Raw genomic sequence first — 26,921 nt, forward strand, 5'->3', positions numbered from 1 at the left:
TTTTTCGAATTTAACTGAAAACGCGAATTTCCTTTTTTTTTCCGACTTACGCATGTGATTGAAGGCAATTAAGTAGGGATCAATTAAGGTGTTGACAAGGGATTGAAGGCAGTTAAAAATGCATCTTGTAAACTGTGTTGCAAAAATTTATATAGTTTAATTTCTTTAAGAAATATTTTTCATATATTGATGCATTCAACTTTATTATAGATGTAAAGTGAGAGAGAGTGAATTGAGACAAAATTGTATTAATTAAATACTTCTTTCGTGCTAATTTATATATGACATTCTAATAAAGTTTGTTTGTCTCAACTTATATATTATTTTATAATATTAATAAAATGTTAATATTGTTTATTTATCATATCATTTATTAATTTTTTTTTCAATCACATTCTAATTTATCTTTCTCATATGAATGTTATTTTTTAAAGTAACTTATAAATAATTAATATTGTATCAAAATTGACAATTTTATAACTAAATCAGTTAGAGTTTTAAAGCGGGAAATATAATATATAGTTTTTTTTCATATGAAAGTGGTTTAGTTTTGAAGATTTAATAGGACAATGAACATTGCAAGTTACAAATATCCAAGATTTCAACCTAGTAACACTTAATAAAGCTATTTAGAAGGAGATACATTCATGTTGGAAGGCATGGACATATTTAATGAACTTTGCTATGCCAATTACTTTGTCAAGGTTTTTTTTTTTGTACAACAAACTTTGACAATGTATTTAATTTCAAAAGGGTTGATTATTTAGGCTATGCTTGATTTTAACAAATTTCAAGTGGATAATTTATAACTTATACTAATTTGGAATAAATAAAATAAAAATATTTGATATAAAAAATTACAAATTACAAATTATAAAATAATTGTATTTTGTTGAGTTGACGTGTGAATGGTTAAGTCATATCGTATATAAATTGATGGAATGTCAAATTTAATAATAGAAATAACATATTTTAAAATTTTGCATGAATATGTGATGTCTTACTCTGTTGTGATTCTGAAGCATTAAATTTATTGTTGCTCTCGATTTTTTATTGATACGATGACTGAGATTAATTAATAATATAAAAGTTCTATTTATATTTACTGTGTGGATAAAATATAGCCGAATGAAATAGTAATAAAGAAAGAAAAAACAAAATTTGGTGTCAATCTCGTTAGTGATGAAAGAGATATATCAGAAAATACATTTGAACTAGTAATTTTTGAAGGGTACTGACAATACGAACATGCATTCACGAGTGGCATTCTTGTAATTTAATGCAAAATTCAGTGGCATTTAGTTGTAATGATTCAAATAAAACCAGGTGATCCCTCTCTCAAATCTCTCAAATCCAACTCACTCAAATATCTCTCTCTCTCTCTCTAGATTCATTGGAAAAATGCAGAAGCTTAAAGTGCTAACACTTCTGTTCCTCTCAATGTGCCAAGCTGCTTTGTCTTATACAGATGGTAAGCTTTTTATTAAATCTTCATTCATACTATATGCAAAGTTATTAGGATTTTAATCACTTTTAATAATTACTTCATCATTTATTTATTTTCTTAATTCATTAATAACATTAATGTTATTTGGTAGTATATGACTATTGAATGCCAACTGTTTTAGTTATCATTGAACATTAATGACCTTTCTTCACTCTACTACTTCATTTTTAGATTTAAATTTTAGTTTTATAAAGATCAAAAATATTGGTGCAAAAGATTAAAAAAAATAGTTCTAAGCATTACTAGTAGAATTAATAATAAAAAAACTGTTCCAAGTTTAATTCTTTCTAACTGTTTTAATCAACTTTCAACATGTTCATAATTCGAGAAGGTTTAATCAACTTAAAATCTCACATTATTAAGAAGGATTTTGAAGTTTGCACATGAATCAACCACCACCCTATGAAATGGTAGTTGTTTTGCTCTGCAACATCCCTTTCGTCAGATCTTAAGCCACATGGTCTACGAAGTTTTACATGTGCTCACAGCCTGCACTTACATGTTCCTTGTCACATGGAACAAGACCAAAAAGTGCTATTGAAAATGAAACCTGTCACTAGTACCAAAACATTGACCCCACAATAATGATTACTTTTTTTTCAAGTCGAGTTTAATAGTTGGAATTCACTTTTTTAACCGTGGAATAATGGAATCTCTCCGTAGTCTAGTCTGATGTACAGTTATCAATTGAGAATTCTGTGTCTCTGCTGTCTGATGTCTCTGCACAGTTACCAACTGAACTGACTTAATAGATATGATTGTAAATTTCAGGCTTATTACCCAATGGTGACTTCGAAGTAGGACCAAAAGCCTCACAAATTAAGGGCACAGTAGTAACAACCCACGACGGTATTCCAAATTGGACAATTTCAGGTATGGTAGAATACATAAAATCAGGACAAAAACAAGGTGACATGCTTTTGGTTGTACCAGAAGGTGCTTATGCTGTTAGGCTTGGGAATGAAGCTTATATTAAGCAGAAAGTGAAGCTTAATAAAGGTTCAACTTACTCAATCACGTTTAGTGCAGCACGTACATGTGCACAAGAAGAGAAACTTAATGTGTCTGTGGTTCCAACTAATGAGAAAAGTGATTATGGTATTATTCCAATTCAAACTATGTATGGTAGTAATGGTTGGGAATCGTTTGCTTGTGGATTTAGAGCCGATTATCCAGAAGGTGAAATTGTGATACATAACTCTGGTGTTGAAGAAGATCCTGCTTGTGGTCCACTTATTGATTCGGTTGCTTTGAAGGTTTTGAATCCACCACAAAGAACCAGAGGTAAATTTTGTTCTCTACGCACATTTATTATGGTTTTAAATTGAGGTCGTGGATGCGGTTGCAGGTATCGCGGTTGTTGCGACGCGTATTGCAGCCGTTGTAACGTGAGAAATGTTTAAATTTAAGATTTTTCATTATAAGAAAATTGAGTTTTGAGGTTATGAAATTTTGATTTTTGATGAAAATAACTAAACATGCATAGGCGATGATGTGGTTCCTATTACACGTGATTTTAAATCGCCTCGCAATTGCAGTTCAATGTTGGTTGTAGACACTACCGCATCAGCAATATTACAGCTGTAATTGTGGTTGCCGTCCCTAATTGTCGGACCGTCTTAAATTTTCGGAGGCTCTGTGTAGGTCAACTATGATTAAACTGTGGCAAAACAATTTGTTACCCTATTTCGTTATGGTTTTGCTGTGACAAATATTTTATGAAACCCCTTTTAGCCGCAGTTTAACCATGACCAACCCTAATAACATGTATACTGAATAGTTTTGTACTGTCATCAAATTAATATGGATTGAAGTTTAATAAATATTTTTGGTTGTTTATGTAGCAAATTTGTTGAAAAATGGAAACTTTGAAGAAGGACCTTATGTGTTCCCAAATGCTTCTTGGGGAGTATTGATTCCACCTCACATTGAGGATGCTCATGGTCCATTACCAGGATGGATAGTTGAGTCTCTCAAAGCAGTCAAATACATTGATTCAGATCATTTCTCAGTCCCCGAGGGAAAAAGAGGAATCGAACTAGTTGCAGGAAAAGAAAGTGCACTTGCACAAGTAGTGATGACCACAATTGGAAAAGTTTATGTCCTCACTTTCGCTGTTGGTGATGCCAATAATGCATGTGAAGGTTCCATGACAGTAGAAGCATTTGCAGGTAGAGATACAGTTCAAGTTCCATATCAATCTTTGGGTAAAGGAGGTTTTAAAAGAGGCAAACTCCGATTTACCGCAACGACGACACGCACTAGGATTAGGTTCCTAAGTACATTTTATACAATGAAGAATGATAACTCTGGTTCTCTTTGTGGACCTGTAATAGATGATGTGAAATTGCTTAGTGTTCGTTATCCCAACAAGCACATCTAATGCAATTGTGCAAATCAAAGTGTATGCTACCTATCCCGATGATTTGAGACAGTTCAGTTGATAGCCATGCAGGGACATCAGATGCAATGCAAGGAAATGTATGGTACCTTCATCCATTCCGTTGAGTATTTATATTGCTATATTATAGAGTTGATTCTTGTAATCATATAGTTAGGAGGAAGTACTATTGAGTGAGTTTACAGAGTCTTATGTATTTGCATATCAAATCTACATCAACAAATATAAACAAATGAGAAAGTATTTCAATATGTGACAGTATTCTAGCACTCTTTTACATGACATTGCATACTTTGTAGAACTTCTATCATCTCTCTTTTTTCCTTTTCTCTCTAACATGCAAAATTAACGTAATTACCTTCAACAACCTACTTTACCCAACTCAATGCAGCAACTAGCAAATAACCAAATCGCAACTCATTATTTCACGTGACTTCATTTTTTTCATCAACACTCTATTCATCAAATTTTTGCTTTAAAGAAGAGAAAAACACAATAATTACTTTTCATCTAAGAAGAAGAAGAAACATGGAGAAGAAAAAGTATTATATATATATATATATATATATATATATATATATATATATATATATATATATATATATATATATATATATATATATATATATATATATATATATATATATATATATATTATGGATAAGTTGCAATAGAAATAAATGGTCGGTTTTGATGGAACTCGGTATGTTTTTTCAAGAGGTAGAGGCAATGCAACTTCATACACATCATTATTGAGAATGTAATTCATGGTGTCGAAATATATTGTTGTCGAAACATCTAGGTATCGAAGTGTCGGAGTTAGCTTCGACATAGATTTTTACTTAGGCCCAATTTTACAGTGTTAGCAGAATTGTCAAAATCTATAAATAGGGAGTAACACTTATTGTTTGTAATATACAACAGAAGTGCAGTTGTACAGTTGAATAAAATCTCAGTTTGAGAGGAGACAAATACTCTTTTGAAATTTCTTCTTCTTCTTCTTAATTCGAAAATCTTAATTTCTCTTTCTTCCCCAATTCAATTGTTTCTTTTCATTACCATTGTGCAGCGAAATCTTGCAGCCAATGTTGGTTGATTCACTCAAGTGAAGAGTGAAGAACCAGAGGAGTAATCAATCCGAAAGATTGATTCTTGTTCATCAAGATTCGGTTCGGAATTCTCCATAGAGTTTGGTGAATTTCTTGAAGGAAATTTGGTGAATTTTTAACATCTGGTATCTAGAGCACTGACTGAGCGATTCGTGGGAAGCAAAACACGATGGTGATGAATCATTCGAACGAGCATTTTTCGGCGAGTCTCCAAATTCTGAAGAATCAGAATTACGAGAATTGGTGCAAGCAGATAAAGATTGTCGTTTGCTATCAAGATCTTTGGGATCTTGTGAAAGAGGGTGTAACGCCGCTTGCAGCAAACACGACGGATGAAGAAAATGTTGCACTCAAAAATTTGAAGAAGAAAGATTATAAAGTTCTCTTTATGATCCATTAATGCGTTGATGCAGATAATTTCGAAAAGGTTAGTGATGTTGAATCAGCAAAAGAAACATGGAAAGTTATTGAAAATCGTTTGGAGGCACATAAAAGGTGAAAGAAGTGATGTTACAAGCTCACAAAAGAACGTATGAATTGCTTCAGATGAAAGACAATGAAAGTATAATCGATTTTTTCACTAGGGTTATAAAACTGGTGAATCAAATCTAGGTATGTGGAGAAGTATTGACATTAAGATCAGTTGTTTCAAAGATCTTTAGATCATTTACTCCAAAGTTCGACCACATGGTAGTATCCATAGAAGAGTCGGAAGATTTGTCAACATTGACAAAGGAAGAGTTTCAACGGACGCTTGAATCTCATGAACAAAGAATGACTGAAAGAGTTGCAGACAATTCGAATAGTGATGTAGCTTTGCATGCACAATCAACAAGAGAAAAGAGAGGCAAATGAAAGTGGTTCGACAACAAAGGTAGGGAGGCTACAACAAATCAATTGGTCAAAATCAGCAAGAAGGAGGTTGGTCAAGTCAAAGAAAGCTCCCACACCAGAGCAACCAGAGAGGTGGTGTTGCAGATAGAGGAAGATGTGATGGTCGAAAACCTGACAAAAATCATATCCAGTGTTTCAATTGTCATAAGTATGGTCATTACTCTAGTGATTGTCCTGAAAAACAAAAGAATCAAGATAATGATGCAAGATTTGCAAAGTATGAAAAAGAAGAGATGTTGTTGATGGTCACAACAAGAGATGAAGAAAGATTTCAGGACCAGTGGTACTTGGACTCAGGATACTCATCACACATGACTAGTATGAAATATTGGTTTGTTAACGTGAAACTCTCAATGAAGAACATGGTAAAATTTGCAAATGACAATACTCTATCAGCTGAAGGTATTAGTGATATTCTGATTATGAGGAAATATGGCAAGAGGTCAGTAATTTCCAATGTACTATACATATCAGGCATGAAAAGTAATTTCTCAACATAGGACAATTGGTCGAAAATAACTACAAAGTGTCGATTGAAGACAAGATGCCGAGAGTTCTCGACTCAGGTGGAAGATTAATCTTGAAGACACGTATGTCAGAATAGAACCTTCAGGATTGAACTTAATGTGATGGAGCACAAGTTTCTTACAACTGTAGCTAGCAGGGATGAATGAATATGGCACTATAGACTTGGTCATCTTAATTTCAAAAACATCAGAGATCTGAAGAGAAGAAATATGGTTTCAGGGTTACCAGAAATCAACATTCCAAATGAAGTGTGTGAGGAATGTGTGCAGGCAAAGTAGCACAAGAACAACTTCACAAGGATGCAGGAAGCAATTAGAAGACAATCCTTGAAGTTATATACTTTTATGTGTGTGGTCCTATCCAGGTGGATTTTATTGAAGGTAACATATACTTTGTCACATCCATAGATGATTTCAGTTGAAAACTATGGACTTACTTGATCAAGAAAACAAAGTGAACTGATCGAGGTATTTGCCAAGTTTAAATCTATGGTCGAAGGACAAAATGGTCAAAAGATCAAGATTCTGAGGACTGATGGTGGTTAAGAATATGTGTCAAAAGATTTCGACATGTTATGTGAGAAAGAATGGATTGTGCATGAGGTGGTGTCATCCTACACTCCACGACAAAATGGAATTGTAGAAAGGAAGAATAGAATCATCATGAATATGGAGAGAAGTATGTTGAAAGGAAAATATCTACCCAAAGGATTATGACGAGAAGGTGTGTCGATAACAACATATATTTTGAACAGATGTCCGACAAGTAAGCTAGATGGAATCACGCCAGAAGAATGTTGGTATGGTGTCAAGCCTAGCTTGAGCCATATGAAAGTATTTGGATTTATAACACATAGACATGTGCCTGGTCAGTTGAGAAAAAAGCTTGATGACAAGTCGAGTCAGATGATCATAATATGATATCATTCGACTGAAGGTTACAAGTTGTTTGACCTAAAGAACAAGCAAGTAGTGATCAGCAGAGACATGATCATAGATGAGCTTAAGGAATGTGATTGGACTAAACATGTCAAGAAGGGTTCAGTGAGAATCTTATGTGAAGAACCAACAAGTGAAGTCGAAAGAGAAGCTCGACAAGAAGAAGTCAGAGGTTAAGCTAGCACAAACAAGCCTTAAAGGACAAGACGCATGCATGCAAGATTGTAAGAATGTGTGATTACATCAGATGATGTAGTCGATGATGAAGGTGAGCAGGTACACTATGCTTTTATGCAGATGTCAAATCAGTCAATGCAACTGAAGCATTGGAAGATTTGAAGTGGGTGAAAGCAATGAATGAGGAACTAGAGTCCATCGAAGTCAACAACACTTGGTCACTTATCAAATTGCCTCAAGACAATAAGGAAATCGACGTAAAATGGATATACAAGGTGAAGTTGAATCCCAAAGGTGAAGTAACTCGACACAAGGCAAGACTTGTGGCGAAAGGATTTCTTCAAAAGGAAGAAATCGACTTAGATGAAGTTTTCGCACCAGTTGCTAGAATCGAAACAATCAGGTTGGTTGTTGGTCTAGTAAACATGAATAACTTAAACATATGTCAGATGGATGTGAAATGTGAATTTCTGAATGACCCCTTAGATGAAGAAGTTTATGTTGCACAATCAGTTGGGTTTGTGAAACATGGCGAAGAAAGCAATGTATACGTTGCATAAATCCCTGTATGGACTTAAGCAAGCTCCAAGAGCTTGGAATAAGAAGATAAACAATTTCCTAAGGGAGGAGGAATTTGTGAAGTGCAAAACTGAGTATGGAGTATATGTAAGGAGAAGCAATAGTGAGTTTCTTATACTATGTCTCTATGTTGATGACCTGTTGATAACATGAAGTTGCAAGAAGGAGATCGAAGATTTCAAACATGACCTAAGTAAGGAGTTTGAAATGTCAGACTTGGGAAATCTCTCATATTTCCTTGGCATTGAATTCTACAAGAGTAGTAGAGGCCCGATGATGCATCAAAGAAGATATACAGGCAAAATACTCAAGAGATTTGAGATGCAAGATTGCAACCCAACTTCGACTATAGTTGAGCCCAAATTGTAATTGTCGAAAGACACATATGAAGATGATGTCTATCTAACGCAATACAGAAGAATCATTAGACCATTTTGATAAATTTGTCACACAGGGTCAGATCTAGCATACAATGTAGGTATGGTGAGTAGATTCATGCAGAAGCCAAAGGTATCACACCTAGCAGCGACGAAGAGGATACTAAGGTATCTGAAAGAAACTCTCGACTATGGCATTTTGTTTCCTGCAATTGATGAAGGAAAAGAATGCAAGCTAGTGGGATACACCGACTCAAGTTGGTGTAGTAATGTTGAGGATAGAAAATCCACAACTGGTTATGTGTTTATGCTAGGTGGTGAATCAGTTGTTTGGAGTTCGAGAATGGAACCAATATTAGCATTATCTTCGTGTGAAGTAGAGTACATAGTTGCTTCTCTTTTTGCATATTAAGAAACTTGGATGGTGAATTTGGTCAAAGAGATTACAGAGAAGAATCATGGAGAGATTATTGGTGTAAACCCTAGAGGCCAATACTTTTGGTACTTGTATCGAATTATTTAAAGGCTTTTTCTTTATTACGTTTTTTTAATAAAGTCCCTAGAATAACTAGTTCGTTTAATGTATCAAGTGTGAATTGATCATGAGATCACATTAAACATAAGGACATTATTCTTAAAGTATCCGTAGTCGAGCTTTATTGTGAAATGGGATAACATTAAAGCATTAAAACTATTATGTATATAGACTGATGATCACATCTCATGGATCATGGATAAAGAGTTATCAAGTCTTAAACATAGGTATGAATGTTCAGAGTAATATTTATATTGGATTGACCCGCTATGAGAATACTATATAGAAAGTTATGCAAAGTGTCATAAGTTATTCTCATGGTGATAATGGTGTATACCACCCTTCGACCTGAAACCACTATGGACCCTAGATGTAGAGTCGAGTGCTTTATTGTTGATCAAACGTTGTCCGTAACTGGATAACCATAAAGACAGTTGATGGGTACTCCACGAAGCATGTTGAGGGACATGAGTGACCTAGATGAGTGACCTAGATGGAATTTGCCCATCCTGCGTAACAGGATAAATGTCTATGGGCCCAATATTGAACTGGACAAGGATGACACGGTCTATGCCTTGTGTTCAATATAGACATAAGGGCAAAAGGGTAATTATACACATAAGTATTATCACAAAAGGATTTGTCAGATCACATGACATTTTCATGTCTTGGGTAGCAGTGATATGTTGCTAGATACCGCTCACTGTTTATTATGTTAAATATGTGATTTAATATAATTGTCAATGCCGCGAAAACCTACAGGGTCACACACAAAGGACGGATTGATGAGAGATAGAGTAACTAAGGAACACCGTAAGGTACGGTGCACTTAAGTGAATTGTAGAACATCGTAAGGTACGATGTACTTAAGTAGAATACGAAATATGGTAAGGTACCATGCGCTTAAGTGATTTGGGGCATATTATAAGATATGGGCCACATACACTTAAGTGAGATTTTTAGCTTGAAGCCCACACAAGTGGTTCTATAAATAGAACCCTTGTGCAGAAGCATTGATTGCAGTTGCATTTTCGTTTTTCTCTTTATCTCTCTCTCTCTCTCTCTCTCTCTCACTCACTCACTCACTCACTCAAAGCCTTCATTCATAGTAGCTAGCACTGAGATTGAAGGAATCCGTTTGTGTGGACTGAGTAGAGACGTTGTCATCGTTCAACGTTTGTGATCTCTTCGTAGATCTGCATCAAAGGTTTCAATCGTCACAAGAGATTTGCATCAAAGGTTTCAATCGTCACAAGAGGTAACCTTTCTATCACTGATCATGCCCATTCGTAAGGATCACTAAAGGAGAAAATTTTAAATTCCGCTGCATTTTGGATCGCCCTTCTCCTTCAAAGATTACCATGAAGATCGACATCATGTCTGCTATCAATCTGGAGAACGAAGTAAGTACATCGAATTGAGGTTTCATTATCTTCGAGAGCAAGTAGCAGAAGCGAAGCTGAACTTGGAACACTGCAAAACTGACAATCAAATTGCAGACATCACGACGAAATGAGTGCAGGTCGAAGTATTCAAAAGGTTAAGATCTATAATGAATGTAGATAGCTTAGACACAATGAATTAGGTGGTGTGTTGAGAATTTAATTCATTGTGTCGAAGCATGTTGTTGTCGAAACACCTAGGTGTCGAAGTGTCAGAGAGTTAGCCTCGACATTGATTTTTACTTAGACTCAATTTTGTCGTGTTAGCAGAATTAAGTACTTTTTGCTTAAGGAGCAAGTAATCCCAAAATTTATAAATAGTAAAATTTATTGATTGTAATATACAATAGAAGTGCAGTTGCACAGTTGAATAAAATCTCAATTTGAGAGCAGAGAGTTACTATGCGGAAATTTCTTATTTTTCTTCCTTATTCGAAAATCCTAATCTATCTTTCTTTCCCAATTTAATTTTTTATTTTCATTATCATTATGCAGCGAGATCTTGTAACTAAGGTTGGTTGATTCACTCGAGTGAAGAACAAGACGAATACTCAACCGAGGCTTTCAACTATGAATAGAGGATGTGTGTACAAAAGTGACTTGTAATTTATAAAATTATGATACGAGTCAAAGTTGCATTGACAAAGGGGCCTATTACTAATGTACTATGAGAACCCTTGATGATTTCTTAACATTTGCATTTTGTATAAGTTGTAACAGATGAATTGAATTAATCAATGTACTATATATGTATAAAATTGTTTTTGTTAATTATATTTTCCATATATTCTCTCATTGTTAAGAGATTAATTATTATGCACAGTCAGTGTAAAAAGTTTTACACAATCGATTCATCATCATCTGTTTATACTATTTTATAGATTTTTAAAATAAAAATCAAACTTATTTCAACATCCAACGACTATGATTAACTGACGGTATAAAATCTTTTTACACTCTTAACGTATTTCAATTAAATTTTTTTGTTAATTATATTTTCCATATATTCTCTTTGCAGGGAGAATGGTAATTAATTTTTGCAGCTAGAGTAGCAGCAATATTCCTTAATGTGATTATTAAATTCAAAGACATTAGGCTGACAATGTTCTGTTATTGTTTATGTATTTCAAATTCATTTATTTTTCAGTTTACAAATATATTAACCCATATAATAATTTGGTATATATATAATAGATATAACTTCAATTATGTTGTAAAATGATTAGTTCTATGAAAATGAGCAGTCGAAGTGCGTTTATTATTAGTTTTATAAAAAAATTATAGTTTTGAAAATACAAGAAAAATATTAACTACGAAATTCTATTTCTATATAGATTATAATTTTTATAATTTTGTATTCAAAATCATTAAAGTAGTTTTAAAACATTTAACGATTGAATTAGTTGAATGTAATATCTAAAAAAATATTAGTAAGCAAGACTAACTCTTAAAAGATCAGGGGTGTTTTGAGATATATGGAGGGTGTAAAAAGAAACTCCCAAGGAAAAACCAGTAACATGGCCCGGTCCAAACCGGCCCGACCCAACAATAACACACTCTCCGTTCGTTTCTCTCCGATCCGACTCAGTTGCTTCTCGTACGCCATCTCATCGCAATCAAACCCTCCGTGCACCGTCGTCCTCCGCCTATCCTCGTTAGCAATCACATACTCTTCCTCTTCTTCTCTACTTCGCATCTCCCAGTTCTGGTAAGCTTCTTTCCTCTCGTTCTGTATTGGTTTTCTGCATTATGATTTCTTCTACGCTTTTTTGTTTTCATGTTCTCAGTATTGGTTGGTTCATGTGATTAGATTTTATGTGATTCGGTTTTCAGTATTGGTTGATTGATGCAATTATGTGATTAGGTTTTCAGTATTTTAAGTTTTGCTTTTGTTGATTCAATTACCGATAATTTTGTTGCCATTGCAATGTTGATGTTGGTTGTTAGTTCTATTGGTTTCAGTTTTTAAGTATTGTTGATTCCAGCACCGTGTCGGACACCTGACCGACACTTGTAATTACCTTTAATTTATTATATTTTTAATTATTATTAGTGTCGCCGTGTCGGTGTCATGTTTGGGATGTCCGTTGTTCATAGTTATTAATTAAAATGTTAAATAGTTTGCATCCTGATGCAGAGTCCTGGGTACGCCATCCTTCGCAAGTCATACTAATCTGTGACGACTGACGACGATGTTTCGCTACTTGCGTTCTTCCATTTGCCATGCTCGTGAATCTCTTCTTGCTGCATCGAAAACTACACTTCCATCTCATACTACCTTCTTGCACGGTAACATTCTGATTTTTCTCTCTGCTTTTATTTTCGACTCATATTATACCATCTAAAATTTATATGGTTTTGTTGCTGAAGATCTTAGATTTTAATGCTTTTTTTATTCTTTTGATTGGGTCCTTTCAATGATAAGGTGCAATGATTTTTCAATGCATGTACTTTAGTTTTCTTTTTTGGGTTGAATTAATTAATTACTTATCTTTCTTTACGTATTGTAGATAGAATGATTGGTTGGTTGCTTTGTGTATTTGAATTTAGCTTTTGTGAAATTCTATGCTTTTATGCTTTTAGTTCCACATTGAATTTTTTTGAATTGATTGATCTAATATTAAGCTCTCATAACATATAGGATCTTAAATGGCTGCAATCAAGATAACAGAAAAAGTGTGGCAGTTACTAGTTACCGATAGATATATAGATAGACAATATTGAACTCTATACCTTAAATCACTGTATAAGTTTTAGTATCCCTAGATTATCTCAACAATTTTATGAGGGGTCTTTTTGAATCTTAAGGATCAGTTTTTTGGGTTTAATTAATTTATTTTAATTTTCTTTCCTTTTTGTAGGAAGATGTTTGTAGCAGTGGATTGGATTGGTTGTTTGTGTATATGAATTGTGTGTTCTTGAATTGTGTGTGCTTGTTTCTAGACTGAATTGTTTGATATAATATTCTGCTCACATTTAGATCCTAAATGGCTGAAATCGAGAAAACATAGTGATAGAGATAGAGATAGATAGTAGGCAATTGGATACCCTTAAATCGCACTGTGTATGTTTAGATTCACTTATGTGAGAGGCAAAAGTGATTCTAAACACATAAAATTGATTTTGATATGTTTGGGCATCTATGAGTAGGATTAGTTTTGTCTCTTGAGTGAATCCTAACTTGATTTGGAGCTTTTGCATCCAAACCTGATTTTTAGCCTTAAATTTATTGTTCAGTACACTTTTACATGAATGTATCCAAACATAAATCATTTTACACTTAATGCAATTTTACAAAATTGATTGGTTCAAAGACAATTTTTGCCACCACATAATCAAATAGACACTATCATTTTAGTTTTAGTTTTTTTGTGCCATCGCAACAACCTGGGTCATTTTCATACTCTTGAAACTGCAGGATACGTCAGAAGACTTTCTAGTGCGAGTTGGGGTTTGAGTGGGAGGAATCAAAATGAGAATGTGAATGCTAATTCAAATGCAAGTCTTCGTCCAGATTTTATGCGGGATATAGAGAATATGAACTCCAGAAGTGAGAACAAGGTTGAGACTGATGGGAATTTCAGGCGTATGGACTTTGTGAGAGGAGCTATAGAAGAAGATGAAAAGAGTATTATGGGGGGTTATCTATACAATCAGTATCATTATGAGCATGATGCTGATTTTGTTCATATAAAGATGCTGCGTAACAATACCTTTGTTACGGTGACCGATGCTAAAGGAAATGTAAAACTTAGCGGCTCTGCTGGTTCCTTGAAAGACATGAAATCAGGGCAAAAGCTTTCTAGGTATGCTGCTGAAGCAACCGCAGAAGTGGTTGGACGAAGAGCTAGAGGTTTGGGGTTAAAATCTGTTGTCATGAAAGTGAATGGATTTACTCATTTTCGAAGGAAAAGGCAAGCAATCTTGAGCTGGAGGGAAGGATTTACTGATTCCCGAGGGGATAAAAATCCAATTGTATACATTGAAGATACAACTCGGCGTCCCCATAATGGCTGCAGACTCCCAAAGAGCCGTCGTATCTAGTTAATTTTTGTTGGGATGGTTAAATAAGCTTTATTTGACTTGGATGAAGACATATTTTAGTGCAGATTGGGCAGTTGCTGTTTTTCCCCTCTTCTGCTGAGCATATTTTTATTATGACTTTGTTTTAACACATGTATGTTTACGTTTTGTACATTAATCGGAGTTTCTGTAGCAGCATCTCTACTGAATGGCTATGTATTCTGGTTATCAGATTGAAGGTTTTGGGGCTCAAATAATCATTACCAAGAAAAGAATGAAGTAAAGTCTTAATGAATTTGTCAAATTTAAATTACAAATTGCAAATCATTTCCATTTCGATTTCGATTTCGATTGAGCTGCGTTGAGATTACATGAGTTGTCAAAAGCAGCATATTTGTGAAAAGTGATGGCCTTTTCTACTTCATTCCATTGGCTGAGCAGCATTTCTTTTTGGTTTTAACAGCTAGGTAATGGATTTGTGGATCAGATGATTAATCTTACTGGTAAGTCATATAGATGTCAGCTCTTGTAATCCTAGTTAAGCCAATGTTCAAATATTACTATATAACTCGCACACAATTAACAAAACATTCATCATAAATCAGCATCAAAAGTAATATTGATAAGGGAGTATTAGAATTAGGGCATGTTTCTTTTAACTTTTATAAAAATGGATTCTTTTTATATTTTTTAAAAAATGATATTTATGAAAACGCTTTTATAATATTAAAAGTTTTTTTAAGTTAAAAACTTGAAAGATTATTTTTTATATTCTATAATATAAACATACATTTGAAAATTAAAATTTAAAAATTAAAATTTAATTGAAATGATAATATTTTTTAAAAATTGTATCTCAAAAATGATTTATACGAAAAGCTATTTGATATAGTTTCAAAATTAAATAATTTTTTAAAATTTTGATTAAGAAAAGCTTCTAAATTAGTATTTTAAAAATAATTATTTAAATCAATTTTTTATTTAAATTTTTTATAAAAACTTATAAAGAAAAATATCAAACATTATAAAAATGGAATTGGATCCTCTCCTGTTTTATATATTCGACCATATCTCCTGGTTGAAAAATTATAAGGAATAATTTATTAAAAAAATTATTTATTAGAAATTCCAAAAGTAATAGTATAATTGATAGTCTCTCTTCATAAATGTATTTTTTTAATAAATTATTCTTTATAATTTTTCAGTCATTAGATTAGGAACATGAGAGATGGCAGAATAAATAAAACAGGAGAGGATCCAATTCTTATAAAAATCATTTTTTTAAAATTAAAACAAATGGACCGTTAGTTACAACATATTTACATTTAGGAAATTTCTTATTCTACCCTATGGGATGAAAAAAATACCATATAAAAAATATAAAATGTCCCCTCAGATTCTAGAGATGCATCTCCGGACGCACCTTATCTTAAATCAAAATGTTAATTGATCTGGAGATGCACATCTGAAATATTTTAAAACATATATCATGAGTATCACTCTGAAAGACATTTTACACATTTATTGTTCCGGAGATGCATCTCCGGAGATGCATCTTCGTACCTGTTTACCGATGTTTTTGGTAAGCAATCACAAGTCTGAAAGTCCTTGAAATTAACTCAAAAAATCTACAAAATAATTTGTGCAAATGATTTGTATAAACACATGTGTGTGTGAATTGAATGTAGTCGTCACATGAACGATAACGACGTAAATTTTTTTTAAATGAAGTCGAGTTGTGATAAATGATAAGGTAAAATGCAATAAATGACATCAAACAAAGTAAAAGTAAAAGTACATGTTCCGTTTAAGGAAATAAAAGACTAATGAAAAAGACTAAACTTAAACGCATACATGTTTCTCAATCAACTGTTTCACTCTTTGACTCGAGGTACTCTAGTGGTATGGAGAGTATGTATGAAATTTTACGATCCTTGATTCCACGTATGAGCGTTCTATTTATTCTATTTACAAAGTAATTGTCAACGATGGTTATGACCACTAAGGAATTACTGCATTTACTCCATATTCAATCTTCAAGTTCCTACTAGTGTGTTTACATGTCACTTCTAATTCCCACTTCTTCATGAACTCGCGATGGTAACTGCTCTATCGTGTTGTCGATGTTGCCTATCAAAGACTCAAGACTTACAATTTTACTAAGTCTTTCACTTTATGTGGTTCATTCGACTCGTCCTCTTGGTGGAATAAAGGCTTTTGTCGGCTGCCCTTTTCGAGATTTTGGACATGTTTCGCAATGATCTCGGTCTTAGGGATTTATTCATGAGAGTCCTTCAAACCATATATCCTTGTGTCGAAGGATCAGTCAATCTCTTATCATTTGTCTGTCGATGCTTTATTATTAATTTTAAGACACTTCATTAATGCTTTCTCACATGAAATGTCTTCTCATTAACATTCTTTATTGACTTTCTACTAGTTGAAAATCTAAGTGTAAAAAATGTCCCAAAAAAAAATGTCACTGTCGATCCATATCTGAGGGGAGAAAGGTGGCATTGATTGTAACCACTATGTTACTATTTACATTTTGTGCCACGTCACTTGAATCATGCTTGTTGTCATTCATATGACTAACTTACCAAATGTTACGTCTTTAAAACGTGCAAACATCAGTACATCATTGCTTCGAATTCCAAGGTCGTTAGATAAACACTAAATAAGGATTTGAGATTTTATTTTTGATTATATTAATAATATTTTTCTCGCTTTAAGGCTGCTCATTGGCCCCAAACACTTCATTTGTCCACGTTCCTGGGAGAAACCCTTCGCCACTTTTATATTTAAACTCTTATTCTTCCTTGCTTCTCTTTTCTTTCGGAGATACTAGAAGAACCCAAGGGTAAATATTATCTCCAATTTATCTTCTGCCATTTCCATATGCTTTTCTTTCATTATTTCAAACGATCAATGACACCTAATCAATCTGGCTCACATCGCACCTCTTTTGTCGTTCCAGATTGACGGTTGGCAATCAAACTTACGTCCCCAAGCCTCCTCTGACGGGAGTTACCAAAGACTATGGTATTATGATGCCTTGGATCCTTACTCAGTTTCAAGCAACACATTTGCCTTTATAGGTCCTCTTCCTAAGCTTGTCAAGAAACTTGACTTCTTGGAAAAGATCTTCCCCAACCTATGGTTTTCAATGATCAGCCCTTTGACTTTTGTTTTCTGGAGAACCAAATATATTTTCCTCCTTCGTTTGAAGTACTTGACTCAGCCTACATAACCTGGTTGAATGAGGTGGAGAAGAGGAGATGAGCTTTATGGAAGGAGTTGGAAATATTTGACCTTATTCAGCATTCAAGGGTGCCCCTCAAATATAAGCCTGCTATGCAGCTTGCCGCTACATGCTTTTGGGAGTCGACCACCAATACCTTCCACCTCCCTTTTGGGATGTTAATCCATACACTCTTCGACCTTACTGACATCGTCGATCTTTGACCAACTAGGGATAATTATGAACCACCTATGCCCACACTGACCAATCCAAGCTTCGATTTCTCCGGCGGGGGTTTTAGCGCTTTCATCAAGGATCACTACGGCTCAATGAGAGATGTCGATGCTTATGAACATATAGCGTTCTTGACTTACTGGTTGAACCGCTGTGTTTTTTTTCCTCGTGGGGACCAAATCCTGAAGATGTTTGAGCCTTTGGCCACTCAACTCCACGAGCAGCGCAAGGTTTGCCTTAACAAACTAATCTTGTGTGGCCTATATGAGTCACTGGGGACATCATCCGTAACATCCTAGAGTGACCTTACCTCAATAGTTTACAGATAAGGGGTTCATCTAGTTACTGCAGTTGTGGCTCAATGCCACTTTCGTTCCTACCTTGCCCTCTGATGCCCCATCCAGTATGATAATGGGTGCTGAAGGTGCCTGACTTTCATGTCATACCCCCGACGATGGTGAAACTATGTTGTAGGAGACTGTCGAGAAGTATTTCTCTATGTTTTACAAGAGTAAAATGTTTGTCTCCACTATGGTGTCGTTCACCACTCGACAATATGGTCCATCGTGGTTCCCCAAACCTTTCCTCAGTATTACTGTTGAAGGGGAAAAAGACATTCATGGAGTCCTTATGAAGTGTTTTTGGCCCACTCCTCTATAGACTAAGCTCACCACCGGTGGACGCGACATAAGATTGGTTGCGTATCAGGCCAACATGGTAGCTCGACAATTTGGCCTAAGCCAGTTTCTCCTTAAATCTCTTATACCTTCATAAGATTATATGTTAATTTCTATGGACAACGTTTTTGCGGAGACCTTAGCCAAATTCCTTAGGAATTTCATGAACAAACTGTTCTATATGCCTCCATTTAGGTTTTCGCTCTCTTTTTACTGTACGAAAGAGTTCGAAGATTGGTGGAGATCTTACTACCAGTCGGTTGCGGATTCCATCCTTATGGCACAACGCATATCAGATGCTTTTGCTTTTCGACGACAAATATGTATATAATTATAAGTATATTTTATCGGCATCCTCCTCTTACATTGACAAGTTTCTAACCTCCGTATTTTTTATCAAAGGGTAACCTGACTATGGGGAATATGATATTTTTGTTGAGGATGAAGTCTCTAGTTCAATTCGACCTTTTCCTTCTAAGTATAGGATCCCGAGGGAAATACATTATGCCCTGTCTGACGTGGGACAATGTTCAACGGCCCCAAAGTCTCTACTGCCTGGTAATCCTAGGCATTTGAAGGGAAGTAGTGCAATGATAATAAGGGTGGAGCCTATCCTTACCTTCGACGCAGACGACTAAGTGGACTCTGAAGATACTCCCTTGCAAAGGAGAAGAAGGAGTGGGAACAACTTTACTCTTGATCCTGCCTCTTCCAGTCCAAATCCGAACACCAAAGATGTATTTTGACATTTTGTTTATTTTGTTTATATACTCTGGTTCTCAACCCATATCACTATTTTGTCGTAAAAAATCCTCCTGACACACTAGCGTACCCAACTCTTGGAGGTGGTCCGAATGTGCCCTTTAGACGCTTCATCCTAATCCACAACCCATGATCCTGTAATACCTAGTTGGTAACGCGGTTGTTATAATTTCGATATCATCTCTTGGTTCGTCTGTTCTAAAGAGAAAACAACTAGAGGAGTTGATCACGCTTTTTAAACGTCTTGTTGACCCATATGATGAAGCTTATCTTGCTTCTTCTGATGTTACCTTGGAATCCAACCAAGACAAATTATTTGGGCAATTGAGATTAAAAAAATGGTGAGATTAGAACTCTTAGAAGTTGTCGACCGTGACCTTCCCATTCTTGCCAAACTCAGAGAATTAATGTCTAAACTTGTTTGGCCGAAGATTCCAGCTATGATTTCCGCCTTTGCTCTAGACTTGGAGATCTTTCTAGATCAAGAAGATTCAATAGCTAAACTTAAAAGGTCATCCTCTAGTCATGTCGAGGAAAATTTTGATTCCTTGTCCCAACAACGAGTCATAGTGTCTTTGTTCGAGCAAAGATTGGCCCATTGAAAGGCGAAAATTCATGACCAAGATACTTTTGCCGCCATTGACAAGGAAATTCAAACTTGGACTCAACAAATTAACTATTTGCAGTCTCTTGCTGAGGGGGCGAAAAAGAAGAAGGTTGCTATAGATATTTGTTACTTAAACTGCCTTGAACCGTCGATGGATGTAGAAGTCACCCCAGGCATAGAATGGGCCTCGAATGCATGAAATTTGGAGAAGGAGCTAGAGAATATGAAATCTCAGGACCTTCAGATTGATCAGAGGCTCGACCATGTGCAAATTTGTTTCGATGGCATGAAGTGAGAGTTAGGGCTCTAGGTTTCCTCCCCATTTTTTATTTTATAATAGTATTCCCATGTTTTAGCCTTGTATAATTTTTCGTTTTTGGCGCTTTTTGTAATATTGTTGTTCAGGCCAAATTAATAATATTTTGAGCACTATTTTCCTTTTGCTATACTGGTTTCCTGAAGCACAGACCTATAATTTTGTAAGTATTTCCCATTTATTCATAGTGTTTTATTATCATGGCCTAATTCCTCAATCTCATACGCATTATTAGAAAACACTTGACTAACTTTGAAAGGACTTTCCCAATTCGGTGATTGTTTTCCCAAAGACCTATCCTTTTTATCGATAGAAAGTATAACTTTCCAAACATAATCTCCAACAGAGAAGACTTTCGACTTAATCTTTTTGTTATAGGTTCCAGTTATTTTCTTCTTCTACCTTACCAAGGCATCCAAGGTAAATTACCTTTCTCCGTCCAGGTTGACCAACTCATCCATCATCATACTCTCAGATGGGATTTCATTTTGTCTTTGAATCCTTACAGACTGTAAGCATATCTCGGAAGGTAAAACTGCACCGTGGCCAAACGTCAGTAAAAAAGGCATGGACTTAATGGCCTCTTTAGGCTATGTTTTTCAAGCCTAAAGCGCTTGATTCAAAGTTGTATGCCAACTTCTTGGATTTTATCCAATGTGCTTTTTTTATCAAACTTATGATAACTTTGTTCGTAGGTTTTACTTGGCATTCACTTGTGCATAATAGCGAGTCGACGTCAAGAATTTGATCCCCGTCTCTGCGGTGAATTCCATTACACGAATACTGAACCTTGGTTAGTTGTTATGGTTTCAGAAGTCCCATATCTACACATGATATGACTATGTATGAATTTAATCATTGTGTCTTGGTTAACGTTAGTTAGAGGTATTGCCTCAACCCATTTTGTAAAGTAATCAATTCCCATTAGAACATATTTATGGATTTTAGAAGATGTGGGTTTGATCTCACCTATTAGGTGTAATGCCCACCCCCTAAATAGACATGGCTTGATGATTGAATGCAATTCATTGGCGGACACATGTTGTATTTCTCCATGTTTCTGACACTCCTGATATCCTTGAGCAAACTCAACGCAATCCTTAAACATGGTAGGCCAATATAACCCATGTTGGCATAATAACCACTTCATTTTGTGGCCTTCTTAGTGAGTGCCACACGATCCACTATGGGTGTCGTAAATTTCCAAGTAAGCTTCACTCTCACTAATGCACTTGAGCAACACCTCTTGTAGAGTCTTTTTGAATAACTCTTTCCTGATAATGACATAACTTAGCACCTTTTATTTTGTTTTTTGATTCGTTGTTCCTGTTGGGTTTTTAAGGAACTCAATAATTTTCCTTTTCCAATCGTCGTTTGCTAGGTTGTCAATGGTAAAAGTTTTAAAAATTTCTGGTAATTCTCTGCCCCCACCATTTTTGGCGTTGACAAGTATGACTAGATGACACTAGTCGAGTTTTACTTCGGTTGAAGTCTTTAACTTTCTCTTCGCTACTTTGTAACATGAGGTAACTTGGGCCAAACTGCTAGCCTCTTGATTTTTTATTTGTGGTACATGTTTAATATCCATAATTTCAAATCGTATAAGAATTGAATTTGCCATGACGGAGTAGATTAACAAGTTATCCTTAATTCATTTGTATTATCTTATTAACTGTTTGATTATCACTTCAGAGTCGCCCTTGATCTTGACTTTGGTTGCCCCCAAGTCTAATAATATTGTATGACCTGTGATCAAGGCTTCGTATTCAGCCTCATTGTCAGAACAATGGTCGTTGATCTTGAACTTATACTTAGAAGGAATTCCTTTCGAGGACATGATGAAGACCATCATACATGTTCCTTTGGAATGAGTAGAACCATCAAAATATAGTTTCCATGTCGGGAAGTCGATATAGTTCTGTGCTATTTCTGTTACTGCATGATTTATGATGAAATCATCAATAATTTGGACCATCATGGCCTTTAAGGGTACATAGGTTAAAGAGTATTCAATTAGGTCTGATGCCCATTTTCCAACTATACTATGTAAAATTGGTTTCAATAACATGTGCTTAATAATGTCAAAATGTGAATAAACAAATACATCTGAAGATTTTATATAATGCTTGAGTTTGGTACAAGATAAATATAATGATAAATATAACTTTTCTACCATAGTGTGTCTAGTCTCAACATCATTCATGATTCGACTTAAATAATATATGGCTCTTTTGATGCCATCATCATATTCTTGGGCTAACATACTCCTAATTATCGACTCAGATGCAACAATGTACAACTTCATATCTTTGTTCCTCATGGGAGGTAACAATGTTAGAGGGTTTGACAGGTACCACTTAATCTCATCAAAAGCTTGTTAATGTTCTGGCTCCCACCTAAAATCTTCTTATTTCTTTAACCACCGTAGTGGTTAGAATACTTTCGTCTTACCACTCAAATTTGAAATGAATCTTCTTAGAAATTTGATTTTTCCCAACAAAGACTGAAGTTGTTTTTTGTTGGTCAGAGACTCAGCATTTTGTATGGCTTTTGTCTTGTTTGAGTTTATCTTTATGCCCTTCTTATGGACGAGAAAGCCAAGAAAATCCCCTGCATGAACACAAAAATAAAATCACATTTTAATGGGTTCATATTAAGCTCATGTTTCCTCATCCTTTCGAATGATTGTCGAAGATGGTCAAGGTGGCCATTCTCTGATGAAGATTTGATAACTATGTCATCGATGTACACTTGTATGAACATTTCAATGAAGTCATGAAACATCTAGTTCATTACTCTCTAGTAAGTAGCACCAACATTCTTTAGGCCGAAATGCATCATTATGTGCCTAAGGCCTTTCGTCATCGAAACACCATTTTTTCTACATCTTCCTCTATAACGAAAATCTGGTTGTAATTAGAGTATCCATCAAAGATATTGAGGTATTCGAATCCACCCTCCTATCGACCAACATCTCAGCTACTGACATATGATATTCGTCTTTAGGAGTGGAAGCATTAAGATCTCTAAAGTCTATGCAAACTTTGAGGGTACCCTTTTTCTTAATAACTGGAAAAATATTAGCTTACCATTCGACATACTTGGAGGGTCTGATGAACTTGTTCCAGAGCAATCTCTCGATTTCAGCTTTGATCTTTGACATGATTTCTGGTGCGAACCTTCTTGGGCTCTGCTTTACTAGCTTCTTACTAAGTCTGATCGATAACATATCTCACTATTTATGCATCACATTATTCATCATATGCAACAATCAAATCATGTTACAACATCAATAAACCATAATAAACAATATCGACTCATCAAACATAACCTAATAGACATTCATTCATGTCACTTCACCAAAAAATGACACATCATCATATAAACATAATGTTTCACTAATCAAACATACAAGTCATCATAAAAATCTCTACAATAGTTAATTTACTACAGATTAAACATTTCACAAATCCCTACCATGAGTTAGCTCTGTACGTTAGCTTTCTAACACTTCAAACAGTGTGTTAGATGGACCTACGGATCAAAAGACACGACCAAAATCGTCGGACAACACAACAAAGATAAAACATAATTTTTTGCAAAATTGGCATATGACAATCAATTGTCATATGGTGACAATTGATTGTTTCCAAGAGTATTTCGGTACTAACTTACCCAAACAGACAAGTAGTCAATTGTCTAAATGGTGCAACCGATTGTTATGTTAATTTTGTTCAAAAATTCAACTAGTGCAATCGATTGTGATCTAGTGACAATTGATTGTCACTGTAGCTTTTTCCAAAAATTCAAGTTTTTACAGACGTTCATCTTCTTCTTCCTCCCTAAATCACCACACATTAACCCAACCAATTTTCCCCAAAAATTAATCAACTTCAACATGAGTTAAACACTAAAATAATGTTATCACAACCATCACATGTTACAAAACTTATCTTCATCATGATTCATGGTTATCCATCAATAGTTTCAACAATAATTTCATCATGAATCATGAACATAACTCAAGCATTCAAACATTCATCAATGGCAGAATTTTATACATGCATGTTCATGATATTTCAAACATAGACTCATCCATAGCAACACATATACACACAAGATCAACCAACAAATTCCATAATTTCATCATATAACAATTCATAAAAGAAAACCTAAAACCCTAATGAGATTTATGACTTCTCATCACTGCCACATCATGCAATACACCTAATTGGTAGCCTTTTCTCCCTCTTACCTGATTTCCAGCAAAAACACTTTTGATCCTCTCAACCTCAAGCCCTTGCTCTCCCTTTTTGTCTCATTTGCTCAAACTCTCCAAAAATATACGTACTGACACTCTCAGGTTCTCCAAATCCCTATTTTATTCCAAAATCTCTTTCCTTCCAATTAGACTCTTCCTTTTTTACCCCCCAACTTGTCCTTATATTCTCCTTATATCCTCCATATTTTCCTTAATTCCAACCTTGCCATCAATTTCTCTACTCATCTTATTTTCTTATTATTTTATTAATAAATGTAATATTCATTATTTTTCTACCACTCATGTTGTTTTAACCATTCACTCAAAATTCTATTTACTTAATTAATTCAAATAAAAATACTATTTATTCTAATAATTAATTAAAATTCCAATTAATTTCTAAACAAATATGTCAAGCTCTTACTCTCTCTATACCTCTACTTCAAGGATACTTACCCCCACAATCACACAACAGACAATTTAAAACACCAATTAATTAAATAAAGTTCTAAATAATTCAATTAAATTAATTAATCGAATTTGGGGTGTTACAAACAAAGTTATCATAAGTTTGATAAAAAAACACATAGTCCAAAAGTTAAGAAGTTGGCATACAACTTTGAATCAAACGTTTTGGGCTTGCAGAACTTTGCCTAAAGAGGCCACTAATTCCACGCCTTTTCGACTAGCGTTTTTCCACAATGTAGTTTTACCTTCATAGATATGCTTATAGTCTTTAAGGATTCAAAGATAAAATGAAATCATATATGACCAATTTTTGTTGTATGATGATGGGTGAGTTGGTCGACTTGGACGAAGAAAGGCTATTTGCCTTGGATGCCTTGATGAAGTAGAATAAGAAAATAGCTGAAACCTATAACAAAAAGGTTAAGTTGAAAGCATTCTCTATTGGCGATTATGTTTGGAAAGTTATACTTCCTATCGACAAAAAGGATAGGTCTTTGGGAAAATTGTCACCAAATTGGGAAGGACCTTTCAAAGTTAGTCAAGTATTTTCTAATAATACATATGAGATTGAGTGTCATACCTCAATTTTGTCAGGGCGTATTAAATTTTCATAAATTCGATTTAATTTCCAGTTTACATCATATGTACAACATAACATGCATTTTATCATTAATAATACCTGAAATATCAGTCAAGATAAATTTATTGAAAATACAGACAAATCAGTTGAATCATTCCTCAAGTACGGACAAAATCAGCGGATAAAAAGTTTAGAAATTAAAATTACAGACGCCAGTATTATTAATCTACGGTTCATGTAGTTTAACCTGGTGTGCTCGTTGTATTTTTCAGCAGCTGTTTCAGTTGCGTTTTGACCCGCCTGAGCCCTTTTAACCGGTGAAAATTTATTTCAAAATGTAAAGAAACGTTGTATTTTTTCAATAAGTATATTTTGTGTTGATCATTTTAGTGCATTCGATTTAATTTTTCGAGCAAATTTTCGCGCCCGACATTTATTCATTTTTTATTATTTTATTTTTGTTTTTAGTTAAAATAATTAGTAAATTTAAATAGCATTAAGTAATTAATTAGTTTGATTTTATTTTGTTTATTTTAACTTTTTTTAAAATTTGATTTGATTTTATTATTGAAACTCATTTTTATCTCCTAAACTATCTAGACTAAGGTTAGTTTGGACATTTGTTAATTTTATAAACCCTAGTATATAATATTAGTTTCATTAGCTTGAGAAAGAGGAGGAGAAACTCAGAAGAGTTGAGCGGCGCATATACGTTCAATCCTCTCCCTCATTTTCAAGAGAGTCAATGAAAATATAGATAGTTTATCATCTAATAGAGAGAGTTGCATGTGTTTTAGCCACTCAACCTACCAAGGAATCAAACTATAGGTTCATACACACTTCCAATATATTCCAACGTCATATACTTTACTCACAAGTTCAGTTATCTATAAATTGGTGCTATGATGAGATGAAGACACCTAGAAAGTGGCTATGGGCGGTGGTTTCTCCGTGAGCCTAATGTCAAAATGATTTCTCCTTTCGCTGAACATTTTTTAATCCTTTAGCATTTTTGTTTCATTGTTCAAATTGATATCATCAAGGAGTTTTGCAACATGTTGTTCAAGAGCCATTCAGAGGGATTTGTTAACGTCATATAATGTGGTAATGATTCTTTTCTTCATGATTTTTGTTTCAATTGGTATGACTCTGTTCATTGTTATAGGTATTATTGATTGTTGATCTTAATTTGTCAACATGTTCACACGACACCTGACGGTGGAAATCTCATTTTTTGTAATAAAATAAAAATACTTTTTAATGTA

At 34.5% G+C, this 26,921-nt stretch overlaps 2 protein-coding genes and 1 non-coding gene across 4 annotated transcripts; all 3 read left to right on the forward strand.

Moving 5' to 3' along the window:
- Positions 1–1,313: 1,313 nt before the first annotated feature.
- Positions 1,314–4,159, forward strand: LOC127087544 (uncharacterized). Its single transcript, XM_051028439.1, has 3 exons — positions 1,314–1,471; positions 2,279–2,791; positions 3,352–4,159. The coding sequence occupies exons 1-3, from the start codon at positions 1,402–1,404 to the stop codon at positions 3,888–3,890; spliced, it is 1,122 nt and encodes a 373-aa protein (XP_050884396.1). The 5' UTR covers positions 1,314–1,401; the 3' UTR covers positions 3,891–4,159.
- A 7,866-nt stretch (positions 4,160–12,025) lies between these two features.
- LOC127087545 (probable ribosomal protein S11, mitochondrial) lies at positions 12,026–14,748 on the forward strand. 2 transcript variants are annotated; one of them, XM_051028441.1, is made up of 3 exons: positions 12,026–12,195; positions 12,608–12,776; positions 13,906–14,748. In XM_051028441.1, the coding sequence occupies exons 2-3, from the start codon at positions 12,680–12,682 to the stop codon at positions 14,529–14,531; spliced, it is 723 nt and encodes a 240-aa protein (XP_050884398.1). In that variant the 5' UTR covers positions 12,026–12,195; positions 12,608–12,679; the 3' UTR covers positions 14,532–14,748. The 2 variants fall into 2 exon arrangements, with proteins under 2 accessions (XP_050884398.1, XP_050884397.1); XM_051028440.1 differs by having other exon boundaries at positions 12,028–12,195; positions 12,625–12,776.
- An 11,804-nt stretch (positions 14,749–26,552) lies between these two features.
- Positions 26,553–26,649, forward strand: LOC127089963 (small nucleolar RNA Z152/R70/R12). The gene has a single exon (XR_007791509.1). It is a non-coding gene; the product is annotated as a small nucleolar RNA Z152/R70/R12 (small nucleolar RNA).
- Positions 26,650–26,921: the final 272 nt, after the last annotated feature.

Source organism: Lathyrus oleraceus, chromosome 5, assembly GCF_024323335.1.
Source record: "Lathyrus oleraceus cultivar Zhongwan6 chromosome 5, CAAS_Psat_ZW6_1.0, whole genome shotgun sequence".
NCBI classification, from domain to species: domain Eukaryota; kingdom Viridiplantae; phylum Streptophyta; class Magnoliopsida; order Fabales; family Fabaceae; genus Lathyrus; species Lathyrus oleraceus.